This window comes from Ornithodoros turicata, chromosome 8, assembly GCF_037126465.1.
Source record: "Ornithodoros turicata isolate Travis chromosome 8, ASM3712646v1, whole genome shotgun sequence".
Lineage (NCBI taxonomy): Eukaryota > Metazoa > Arthropoda > Arachnida > Ixodida > Argasidae > Ornithodoros > Ornithodoros turicata.
The window spans coordinates 36,827,976-36,840,786 of record NC_088208.1 but is presented as its reverse complement, the minus strand read 5'-3'; the positions used below and the strand labels follow the sequence as shown (position 1 = coordinate 36,840,786).

At 46.2% G+C, this 12,811-nt stretch overlaps 2 protein-coding genes across 3 annotated transcripts in view; one reads left to right on the top strand and one right to left on the bottom strand.

Annotated features, from left to right (window-relative positions):
- Positions 1-1,461: 1,461 nt before the first annotated feature.
- LOC135366223 (uncharacterized) lies at positions 1,462-4,389 on the bottom strand. The gene is made up of 2 exons (XM_064598893.1): positions 3,887-4,389; positions 1,462-3,337 (listed from the first exon to the last, which is right to left on the bottom strand). Exons 1-2 carry the CDS (start codon positions 3,920-3,922, stop codon positions 1,838-1,840), a joined length of 1,536 nt encoding a protein of 511 aa, XP_064454963.1. The 5' UTR covers positions 3,923-4,389; the 3' UTR covers positions 1,462-1,837.
- A 3,864-nt stretch (positions 4,390-8,253) lies between these two features.
- Positions 8,254-12,811, top strand: part of LOC135367186 (dual oxidase maturation factor 2-like) — a 59,781-nt gene continuing 55,223 nt past the window's right edge. For both annotated transcript variants that reach the window (XM_064600336.1, XM_064600335.1), the window contains exon 1: positions 8,254-9,291. In XM_064600336.1, the coding sequence (XP_064456406.1) occupies positions 9,124-9,291 (168 nt within the window). In that variant the 5' untranslated portion in view covers positions 8,254-9,123. The remainder of the gene's footprint in view (positions 9,292-12,811) is intronic.

The window sequence follows — 12,811 nt, the reverse complement described above, 5'->3', positions numbered from 1 at the left end:
CTGCCTTTGCGAGGACTGCCCGTGTGCTTACCGGTGGGCGGCGCCTTGGTGGAGGGCTACCCGTGCGCTTACTGTCGCATATTTTTCCGCCAGGCCTGACTTTGTTCGCATTTTTTTTCCGTGCGCTGCGGGTGGCGTGTGGGGAGTTTACATGGGCGACAACGCCAAGCGATGGCGCCATCGCGCCTCTGCTGACTTTATTCGCGATTTTTCCACCTGGGCCGACTTCATTCGCGAATTCTTTCCACGCGCGCTGGGTGGCGCGTGGGTGGAGGACTTCCCGTGCGCTAATTTTTTTCCACTACAATAGCTGTGCGGTTTGATGCAAGTATCGACATGCAAAGGACAGTCATACATAAAAGTACATGTGGAAATATATTTATTAATGCCAATAGTTCTAAGAATTGTAATGCCAATCTGTCAAGGGAGAAAATCTAGCCAAAAAAAACCTTCATGACCTGAAACATAAGAAACACATTCTTAATCTGATTACAATTAAAATTATAAAAAGTGGAATAGTAAGTTTTAATTTCAGTTAGAAGTTGTGATAGATGTAAGTAATTAATTCTGCACAACAGAGATCCTGGACGACCATGGGACACATAGAGGGACGATTCGAACACAAGAGGAATTAAAATCTATAACGAAGGACACCACATTTAATCAAAGAAGATATTGTTAACCTAATCAATACGATTACAATCAAAATTACAAGTTTTATTATAAAAAGTCAGGATTCTTATACGTGACCACCATCATGGAAATAGTGGGGTTTTAATTTCAATTAGTAGTTCTGATAGATGTAATTAATTGTGCACAACACAGACCAGAAAATACCACAGGAACACAGGACGACGACACAAACACAAGAGGAAATAAAATCTATAACAAAGTACACTACATTGGACAAGGAGACAATCTTAATCAATACGATTACAATCAAAATTACAAGTTTAACTATAACAAGTCGTGATCACCATTATTGCAACACTAATCATTTGCTCATTATCATGTGGCAGGGACTTTATTTAGCGCTGTAAGGCATTTCGAACACAACATGGAATCTAAGCTGCATATGTTTTGTTCCTCCACTAGGGTATGAACTATTTATACCTTCCTTCCGCGCGTAATATGGAAGTACGAAAGTGACCCCGTGGCGTCATCACGCCAGGCAAGGGAGAGGTCACGTGTCCCACAGATAGCAGCAACCGCCATTTACATGCAGCACCAACTCAGTTCACGTACGATTTTTTTAGTACGGTAGTTTTTCGCGACGTCATACAGCGCACAGCAAACCCTGGTTGTTAATCTCAGTTCCACAAATACGTTCCCGCAATTCGCATCTTATCATACCTGTGTATCTCCGGCAGTAATACAGTAATATTTTCCACGTACCATGTTCTGTTACCACGGTACCCATTCTGAACTAAACCAGACAAAACGAAAAAGCGAAGACAAACATGCTTATGATAAATCTATATTTCCTGGCGAGTGCTCCTAGAAGAACTCACACTTCTGTGCCGGATTCATCGGTGAATTATAGGGACACAAGAACGTGTCCCTGAAATGGTCAGAATTCATCAAAGGCAGATTGCACCGAAGATCATCCGACGCAATACAAGGCAACGTCCGTCTGCCGCACCAGAGGAGACACCGGGACACGTAAAACATCTTAGCACTCGAACCCTTAGCTTTCTTGTAAGCGTTCAGGATGAGAAACACTTCTTAGGACGTCCGCGAGTTTTTCATCTCTGTTCGTTACCGAATACCTTTTACCAGGTGCGGTGTGCGGTCAATGCAATACGTTCTATGCAGGACATTATAGCCTCATAGCTTATCACATTTTCTCCGGGGAACCACGACGACGGGGCTCCTGTGCCATCGAATCCAAGCCCGTACAGGCCGTAGCCCCGTACAGGCCGAAGCCCTTCATTATGTAATGAGCCATAAGACGTCCCAGAGCGCCATAGTTCACATCAGTAGGTCCTCCAAGTGCAGAGAGCGGGCTGTACATCATGGCAGGTGGTATAGACAGCAGGTTCATCCTTACAGTATATTGTGCGTTGGCTTCGAACACTGGAATCTGGGCGCTGTAAAGGTTGTTAATAAAGTCGACACCGTTGCGGAAAATGTGATCCCAGTAAGTCATTGAGTGAAATCGTTTTGCTTTGGCGAAATCTTCGATGAAAGACGCCTTCAAGTCTGGAAGAGTGCGGTAGTACTCTCGAACTTTATCCGGTGCATCGAACTTTGAATTGTAGCCAATATTCATCTTCAACAGAGACAACTTGCGTCTGGCAGAATCCCGTCTGTTGTTAAAAAAGGTAAACCGCGTGAAAGAATCGTCGATGGCAGTAACGATCTCGTGTAACATATTCTTCACAGCGTTTACTCTCTGTTGGTTTACTGTCTTGAAAAGCACAGAAGGGCCTATTGTATGAGGCAGCATCGACTGCACCAAGACCAGACAGTGGTCTTCGATGTCTTTCGTTGTATCCTTCTCCACCACTTGGCCACCAGTTTGGAACAGTGTGTCGGCAGTTCTCCAAGCGATGTAGCTCCTCATGGCGCCCGTATTATTTGCTACAGCGAACACTAATCGAAAGGTGTTGCGAAGGCGTTCATGAATCTTTACGTAGGCATTACCTGGAAGATGTTGATTACTGTAGTGAGAAAGGATTGAAGTCCACTGTCTAGTCAGGCCAGAGTTAACGTCATCGTCCAGAAGTATCGAGAGAGGAATCCGTTGCTGTGCTCCGAGTCGCGTGTTCTTCACTGTCTCGTTTACAAATTCCACGTCTTTTATCACGTCATAGATGTAGTTTGAATCGAAGCATCTGGCAAATATATTTTTCGGCACTTTGTGTCCATACTGCACTTTATGAAGGTCAGTCCCCCTGCTATTCAACGTAAATATCTCCCGCAAAATTCCGGACTGCTCCTCGACGACGATGTCATGTCCGGTACCGACCCGTTCCGCAGTAAAGTTGAACCAAATAGGAATATCGAACTCGAAGGCGAATCTAACTGTCATGTCCAAGGGGTCGAACAACATCGTACGCTCTTCGAAAGTGATACCATGTTGTTCTAGGAAGTATTTCATGCCATCGAAGTTGCTATCCATCGCTTTCTCCACATCGCGACAGTGTTGGAAGAATGCCACACTTTTCTGGAACACGGTTTGGCCCTGAAGAGGTACGGGACTCCAAAGTTCTCTTCTGATGTCGGTAGAAATATTGTATTCGAGTACCTTCAGTGTCCCCCCTTGCACGGTGTCATACATAGCAGCTCCTATCACACCGTACACCACAGGCGGCCATCCTTTGCCCGATGGCTCCTGAAGAGAGAAATATAGGTTTGTAGAGCGCTACGATTTCAGCATATGAACTAGCAATATCAACGAGTTTTAATGTAAGAAACAAATGATTGATTTCCTTTGATCTGGGCAGCAACAAAATGAAGCAGCTAGCTACAACTCTAGAGCACCTTCCGTTGCTCCTCCTATGCAACTTCCATTGCACTGCACCAGCAGCAGACCATACGGAGCAAGAACATGACAGGAAAAGAAAGGTAATAGAATAGAAAGCTGTGGCTGGAATTACTAACGGGTGGTGGCTGCGCATAACAGCTGGAATCAGTGTTACACTATTGCACTACACCTATATATCTTCCCCAGGTTGAGGCATCGTGAACTACCTAGAGCCCTTTTGCAGTGGAGGACTACATCTAACATTTCTCGGATAAACCATACATCATGTTTGAGTCCAATGCTTTTCGACTTTATGACGTAGCTGCGTAGCAACAGGCCCACCTAAGGAGTACTTCGGCTTGTTCAGAGAGGTCTGTGTCACGCGTTTCTGAAATATTACGCCTCGAATTCCCGTACCTTTTTCTTGGGCGGCGTAGAAGTAGTCTCTTCCATTGTGCACCAGGTGCTTCAGGACTGTGAACTTTTATGGGCACTTCCCATTTGAACTGTCCCAAAAACGCCGTTCTTACAGATGGCGGTGCCAGACTTGTTACTACCGCGACCTGATCCTCGCGGGAGGAACGCACGCAATGCGGAGTTTACTTCATCTTCTTTCTCGTGCTTCAGGCGGGACACCACAGCTCCTTTGTTGGTGACGATAGTTGTGGTGGTAGTGATGAACTGTTTATCGTAGTCGGACAGACCTGCAACGCCACGACCACCGAAGGGGTTCGTGCGTCCGGGGTCGACCTCACGGGGAACTTTGTCGACATTTGTCCCAGAGAGTCCGGGGAAAACACCAAGGGAAAACCCACAGACAGTACAGCCGGCGTCCGGACTTGAACCCGCGTCATCTCCTAGTCTCGGCGATTGCTGGCAGAGCCGTCTACCTCTCAACAATCAGACTGTCTGATTATCTCCCTGAATGATCCAATGAGGAGCCTTCCCTTTCAGCTCAGCCGTCCCAGGCTACTATCGGTTTCTACATTGTGTTCTGTTTTTCTTTTTTTTTATACTTTACAGAATTTTTATCAAAAAGCTACACTCTTCAAAATGAACCTGACCGCATAGCAGGCTCCTAGCCAACCATCATCTCGAGTGATATCGTTATCTGCCCTTGGGGGGGGGGGAATGTTTATTAAGAAAAAGGAAAAGGAGAAGAGAGAAGGAGAAAAGGGGAAAGAAAAGAAAAGGAAAAGAAGAACGAAGAAAAAGGGAAAGAAAAGAAAAGGACGAAAAGAAAAGCGAAAGACAAAGAAGAAAACAAAAGAAAAGGAAAAGAAGAAAAGAAAAGGCCCTGCCCTAACTTGTTGAAAACGGAAGGCGTATGCCTTTTTTGTGTCAATTATGAACAGCATAAGTTTCACAAAAAAGACGTACGCCTCCCGTTTTCAACAAATCAGGGCACATAACGATATCATTCGAGTTGATGGTTGTCCAGGAGCGTGCTATGCGGAGAAGTTCATTTTTAAGATTGTACGACAGCAGCATCAATGTCGTTTTCACAGTTGAATGCTACGGCCAAGCGGACATCCAGAGAGCATATACATGTAACTACAAGATGTCTAATTAGCTGAAGTTCACGTTAACTCTTTAATTAGAGAATTTTGGTAAAAAGCGAGATAACACAACAGGAGACCATCCCCGCTGAAATCCATTCAATCTTTCAAAAATCAAGAAGAGAGCGCCTGCCGTGAAACATCCATCGCTGAATTTCGGTATGCAACTGAGCCGAAACCGAAGAAATCGCGCTGAGGAGTGGTGATTTATCCAGACCCCCCTATACCCCCACAACACCCCCCCCCCCATTTGCAGGAGACCCCCTAAAATGTTGTGAGATTGCGCAATATTTCGTCAACAGCATTTAAAGACACCCCCCTCCCGTCCCCCCAATGACGAAATTATGGGTAAACCACTGTGCATCACCCTCGCTAACAGAGGCTTAGCTTGGCCGGAAAGCGGTGTTCCCTGTGTTCCCGGTCGCCGCGGTTTCCGTTTCGGCTCATTTGCACAATTAAAATTCGCGGGAGGATATTTTAACGCACGTGCGTGTTTCTCGATTTTTTTTGAACGTGAAATGGCTTGCAGCTAGTACAGTCCACCAATCTGCTATCTCGGTTTTGCCCGCAATCCCCAAATTAAAAAGCTAACTAATGCATTTTAGGTAATTAGTCACCTTGTAGTTCGACGCTTTTTTTTGTTGACATTTTTGCTGCTGTCATAAAAATTTCATAAAAATTATGTAAAGGCTAAAAAGAAACACCCTGTATAATGGCATCGGCTCAACCGTGAAATTGGCACAAACTAAAGAACAGCACAAATTTCCATGAGGACGCAATAGTTTCGACTGCATATCTATCTATATATTCGTGTATGAATACAATGTACAATGTACAATTCCTGCTCCAGCTTTTTCCTGATATTCTTAATAAAATAACTATTGGTTCATTCATACCTGATGTGAACAGGTTCTCACAGACCTCATCCATGATAAGGCTTACTTTTGGGTACGTGAGGTACGCCCTGGATATAACGCACTAATTGGCATCAATATTGTTCAATTACCCGTTCTTATTTTTCGGATCACCTGTTCCTTTACAAACGCCTTTACTAAACACACGTGTTCAAAGAGAGCATCAACCGCGGAATACGCGTCAGACGTCAGCACCTAATTTACTCAACTTCCGGCAATCAAAGCTCCCCCGATCGATCAATGAAATTAATAGAGCACATCCAATTCTGATTTCCTTCCATATCGATCCTTTTCCTTTCACAGATATCCCGTTATGCCGTTACCAAACGCGTCGTGTAGTAAATTCATTGCGGTGAAACTTCCTGCAAGTAAACATCTCTTTTACGTAACCCCTCGTGATTCGAGACAACTAGGCCTTGATTTTTCTTGTCATCTGCCAAAGCCAGTTCTACGCGTGTACATTCCCGTTGTATATATACATGGGATTCCGGTGAATCTGCATTCAGGCCTTGGCCCCATCCATGTACTTTGTGAAGACGGCAGGAATAGGCGGCCTTCACCGCTTTTCGCATGGCATCAGCCGTTACAAGCGCTGTAAGAGAGAACGTTCTTTTTCGCACAACTCCGAAGAATGCACGAGGAAGCGAATGTTTGACCTTGTGCGATTTTATGGCATAACATTACTTGCAAATGCTTTTCGTCAAGACGACTTTCGGCTCCATGTGAAGTGCTTCTTGCACGAGCAGAGTACCCGCGAAGCGATACCGGAGATCACAACAAGGACCGCGGCCATTGTGCCCAACGCTAGCTTTATGGGTCGTCACGTGGCCATATCACGTGACCACGTGACGCGATCATACGGTTTCACGTGGTGGTTGGCCCTAACATTCTCGTGCACACATAAACAAGTCCCCACTACAACTTCCGGTGACACGAAGACTTCAGGTCATTCCGCGACTAAAGACGCTCGGAACCAGCCGCCATGCAGGATTATCTCTCTCGCTTTCCTGATTTCTTGAAAACTGGAGGCGTATACGACCCCCTCTCTCTCTCTCTCTCTCTCCCTCTTGAAATCAAAAGCGATAACTATATCAATCGGCACAGTGGTTGGCGTAGAGCGTGTTTGCTGTGAAACCGGATGTCGTTTTGGCACCAAGCCGGTGAAAACGGCATGCATAGGAAGCTACGAACAGACCTGCACTGTGGTTAGCAAAAGCTATCACTTTACTATGACAATCACCGCACGAGGATACTTGAGTCAGACTCGCTTAGTATTGTAGTTAGTTCATTTATTTGTGAAGTAACTGCAGTAGTAAGATATTTCTTGCATTCGCCGTAACCAGCCGTCGTCCGGCATCGATTTCGGCAACCCGAGATGATGATGATGATGATGGTTATGATGGTATAATAATGACAGTGAGAAAATGGGAACGTAAGGCTGGCTGACTACTACACGAGGTGGAAGATGAAATAGACCTCTCCCTGTTTGTAAACAAATGACGTCATAGTGTTTGACAGCGCCACCAATTTGGTAGGGCTGTACTACGCTCAAACCTAGGGGCGAACAAGGTCACGTCGAAAGCCACGGTCTTGAGGGGATTACGACGGTCCCTGAAAGGGACGCGACCTTCGGTCCTACTTTTTTTTCAATAGGAGGCAGCGAACAAGTGTCCATGGAACCCAGCCCTCCCCTTCCGATATGTTTCGGTTTCAGTCTGTCTACCGGCGTCATGATGACGTTTCTAGGGTGGATGTCTATTCGCCACCAGTCTTCTTAAACTCGGGACAAAGAAAGAGTATTTCGCGAATTCCATCCGCAGAGCTGAGCCAATAAGGTTTTGCTCTGGGAAAATGCAATTATTCCGTTCAGTTATTCCGTTGGCGGAAACAGGTCACTCGAGGAATGTTCGATTCATTCATTCCAGCTATTTCAACAAAGCGAATAGATAGGCATCTGTCATATCTCCAGAGCCGTTACAGGCGCTGATGCCATCTGCAGCAGGCACCGCGGTATTGTTATCATGACCGGCATCTTAGCTCTAAAGAAAGGGTGCATCCTTGACGGCTTATTTTTCCGCTTCGTCGCGCGACGATTATCTTGCAATGATTAGCCACAAAATCCGCGCTCATCTGTGGCACACAGCAGGACCTGATAAGCTAATAACTCCGACACGCTGATAAATGATTCGGCCTCACGAGTGGACATGTTCGTTGAACCAGTTTACGTTTCGGTTCGGTTCGTCCTACAAATACGATCCTGTCAGGTGTAGTATACTGCTCTGTATCTAGTATGGGGAGAGACTGTCGTTGAGCCTAATGTATACCGACTGCGCTAGTGACGTTGTATTACCTATAGTGCGTTTCTATGTAGTGCGAGACCTTAGTCGTTTAGTCTTTGTGAGTTTCTGTACGTCACGGGATTAACGTGACAGGTAACATCCGACACCAGCTAGTACAGCACGCCCGCGCCCACATTTCCGTCACTCAACTAGAAAGCTCTCTCGTCTTTGCTTTGGCATTGTGCTTCCTTCGGAGCACTCTGCTCCGACCGTCTTCTATCGCTTCCTGGCCACAAGAACAGAGCCGACGTGGCACGCACGTACGTACGTATACGTCCCGACCTCATGGTGATCTCCGACAACAACGCACGTTGTCGTCCACCACGGGCGACCCCACCTTACCGGCGCTCCGCTTTCGCCGTCGGCGACAGAGTAGGGCAACGGCGTGCAGCGCCGCCAGTAGAGGCCCGACCCAAAACTCGCTTTCAGTTTCACTTTCACTGCCAGGAAGTTGGAGGGTCGCACCATGCGGAGCGGCGACGTCCGCTCGACGATGGAGCGGACAGCGTGGAGCGATGGAGCGTTGCAGAGACCGCGGTCCGACTGAGTAACGGCGGACGAGGAGGCCGCTGAAGGCCAGACGCGAGGTAAAACAAATCTACGGCCCTTGACACGGATACGCGGCTCTCTCGTTATCGTGCGCGCCAGTCAACAGCTGATCTGTGGTTGGGATTCCTGCCGACGACGAAGGCGGTCTACTACCTCACTCCCTTGCGGCCTTGGGGTGGCCCTGTCGCCCCGAGAGCTATTAGGCGCGGTCCTCGCTTACCGCGAGCAGTTCTCTCTTGTGCGGTGCTCTCCGGAGTGTGATCAGGTGTGGTGGTGGTGGTGTTCACGAGACGATGCTCAAAGGATGGTTCGATGCCTTCCGGACCGATGGAGGTCCCACGCTCTACGACTATTCTAATAGGACTGCTGCCACTGAAGACATACGGAATATCATCATCTATATCAGTTTTTCTACGTTGTTTGTGGCTTTTCTCATAGTGTTCCCTGGCATTCGCAAAGAGGTGAGTCGCGCGATATCTCATTTTCTATGGATACCTGTGTACGGATGCGGATTAGGCTACCGGTAACAGAGGTGCGCCGTGTTCGAGCTGGCCTCGTTTATGAATGTGTACACTTGTGCTGTATATGGCTCGTCCGAACACTAGAAATATGAACCGATTGTGTTTAGGGAAAAGTGGAAGCCTCTAACTCCGGTGTCACTTCAAACGTTCGTTCTCACCAGAATTCGAAAACGAAAAGCGGATGACTGGTACAGGCAAAAATTAAATCATTCATTTGTGCTTGGAATTGCGTCGCGCGTCGCACAGCACAAACGAAAAGGCTATGCAAGAAGGGCTCTACTGCTTATAGCGGTATATGACTTTACGATGCACAACTCTGCGATGACTCCAGCCCTAGCGGCTCTCACCACTCTGGCCTGAAACGAAGATTGGGGTAGCGGTAGCCACACGTAATTGCGTGGACGTTAGCGTTCCGTTAGCGGCGTCCAGTGCCAACGATGCGTCCCATTGGTCGTCACCGTGGCCCGACATTAGTGCGCGCGAAGAGAGACGGTAGCAGGTTCTCTCTGGAGATCACGCTTCGCGCGGCGAGCTGTGAGACACTGGGAGGCGAACGGTCGTTGACAGTGGTTCGAAGGCGGAGGTTCTGTGGGCGCTTGTCGGGTTGGATCCGTGCAGGTTGACGCGCGTACGGGTTTTCGGCCGTGCGTGGTATTGTATCTCTAAATCGGATGTCTCGAAAGGAGAAGCCGGTTTTGGAGTACTTTGAATACTTTGGTGGGTAAGACAGCGATATAGAAGTGTCTTCGTCTGACTGTAGCCTCGTCTCGCTCCCGAGACAGTCCACTTGTCTTTTTGAATTATCTCTCTAAAATCTTTTCGAGCAGACAGGGGTTAACGAGTGGAAGTACCAATCTCCCAACTCATCTCAGCGATACCTGTCAAGTTCTTTGTCTCTGTGGAAGCCTGTAGCTTAATGTCGACAAATGTTACGTGCAAATAATAAGAGAAGTGCGAAGGCTCGACCTCAGCAGAAAAGAAAACAATAGTGAGTTTTAGTATACCATTGGTGACGTCACCGTCAAGTTACCGTACCTACCACCCATGAGAACATGCGTGACTCAAACTCGTATATCTCTTGATTGGGTGCGGTAGGCACGCTACAGTGCTCCCGGTAGTGGTATACTGAAACTCCCTAGCACTACCCTAGTAGGGCGCATAAAGATACCGGTGACTTGGCAAGCCGATATTGACTGCAGTAATGAAGAACATGTAAGACACTTCCTAAAACAAAATGCGTAAAAACCATTATGGTGCAACCTTCTACAAACCCTTCAATTCATGTTTCCATACTCAGTAATTCCTCGTTATGAATATCGTGAAGAAACACACTTTGTCACCTTGAACGAGTTACTTGCGTCTACTCTACCTCCTAAGAAGACCCAACAGGCACGCGCCTTCGCACTGTTCTATGTGTATATAGGATTTATCTACCTGTATGGCCCGAAATGTAGACAACAACGAAGGTATATGTTGTGTGCTATAACCTCGTTGTCAACTGACAACTAACGTGACATACTGACTCTAATTACCAGTTCTAACGAAAGTTATCGCATTGAGGAACGCTAAAGCTGTAAAGCAGTATTTCCCACTCAAAACCATCGATGTCATTCTGCGTGAGCTATATACGGTAGTGTGTGAGCCTTTTTCGAGTCGTTAATGTGAGATGTCAAAGAACAACTTTATTCTATGATGGTGATTGGAGTTGTCAAAGAACTCGTGGGCGTGAAAGTGCTTCAGTGCCAGCTGGCATGTCTGACCGTAACGCTCTCTGCTAGAGGCTACAACGATTCGGATGCGATGGATTCGCATGCTGATGGATATGCGTAGGAGGGAACGCGAGGAATGGCGTAAAAGGAAAGGAGTTTATGAATGGTACCAGTCATGGACTATGTATCTCATAATTGCCCTTCTCTGAAGTATAACGTAGGGATATAGAAAACACGTGTTGTATAACATACAGAGCAATGAGCAAACGTGTACGTCAGAGTTACCACTACTGGCTTACTTCTACTAGCTACTACACTAATACTACTTCATACTTCTAATTTACTAAGTTGTTGTACCTTACAAGATATGAGAAGCCAACATAAAGCACCAAAGGTTACTTGTTTCGAATCAACAACAGCAACAACTGTTTTTTTTTTTTTTTGTGATGCGATGATAATGATATTTGCGTCAAATATTAATATGAAGTACGTAAAGCGTAAAAATGCTTGTACACTACAAAGTACCAAAAGTACCTTACAAGCTCATTTTTAATGAACTGTGAGTGAGTCACCAGTTGTAAACAACAAAGAAAAATACGAGGCCGATTGGTACATGCACTGTTGGTAAACTGTAACACTACGAAACTAGGAACAGTAAACAAGAAAGCGACGAGTGATGCGCGTCTTGTCCCTCTTGTTCCTAGTTTCGTAGTGTTATGGTCGCCAACCAACAGTCAGTCACCAGTTGTATATAGTCTGTACAGGAGAAGACACAGAATTTGTGAAAAACATCACAGAAAGTTCCTCTATAGTAGAATTTTAGTGTTACTGTTACTTTCCCCCTTTCTTACCTTGAGAAACGCGATTAACAATTCCAGTGTCGCCCCGTGCTAACGAAGGAACAAGCTGATATCTTCGCTTACGAAATGGTCAGAAAAGCCCAGGAGGCCAAAAGGTCGCGTAACAAAATCCATTCTCTTTTCCTTTCTTTTTCGCAAAGCAATACGAACGTGTCTTGGCCACTTTAATACTTGAAGGGAAAATACCTGAACGAAACAGAAAAAAAGAAGAAGAAAAAAACAAGCATCCGTTCCAAAAACGAAGTAAGTTGCGTATTATGGTTACGGATCTGCTGGGGAATCCAGGGTTACAAAATTGGAGCTTCGCAGAACTTTTCCGGGGGTCGATACGATTCATCCTGTTAGGTTGTCGTCGGGAAGTAGCGGTGGGGAATGGTATCAAGGTGAAAGCGTTGGTGTACGCCTTCTAAGATATCACGCGGAGGCGTTCGATGGTTTGCTCAGGAGTAGGAAGCATCCATTCTTCTCTTGCTGCTCTGCTGCGCGCTGAGTACATGGGTACATTTATGGTGACATGATAATACGTTTTTAATGCCAATGACGACAAGTAGACGAATGCAAAATTATGATGGATTAGTGTCATGATGTTGTTATCAAATAAACACTTCCTGTGGCTCGTATTGGTTATTGTCGTCCTTGCCTAGATGAACTCGTTTGAGCTAAGAGTCGCGCAGTTTAAGTTGAGAGCTCGGAAACAATATAAACTTATGAAGTAGCCCTGTTAAGAAGGAACTTGATGTTTCGGCCAAACAATGACGAGGTCTGAAATTGTGATTTTGCGTTACGAGGCAGTAAATAGGGCAATACCGAGCGAAGCATCTCTGAGGTGTAGTTATTGAGGTTATTTAAAAGAGACTGACAAGCGCTGTTGTAAAGGTTCGAACCGAATAT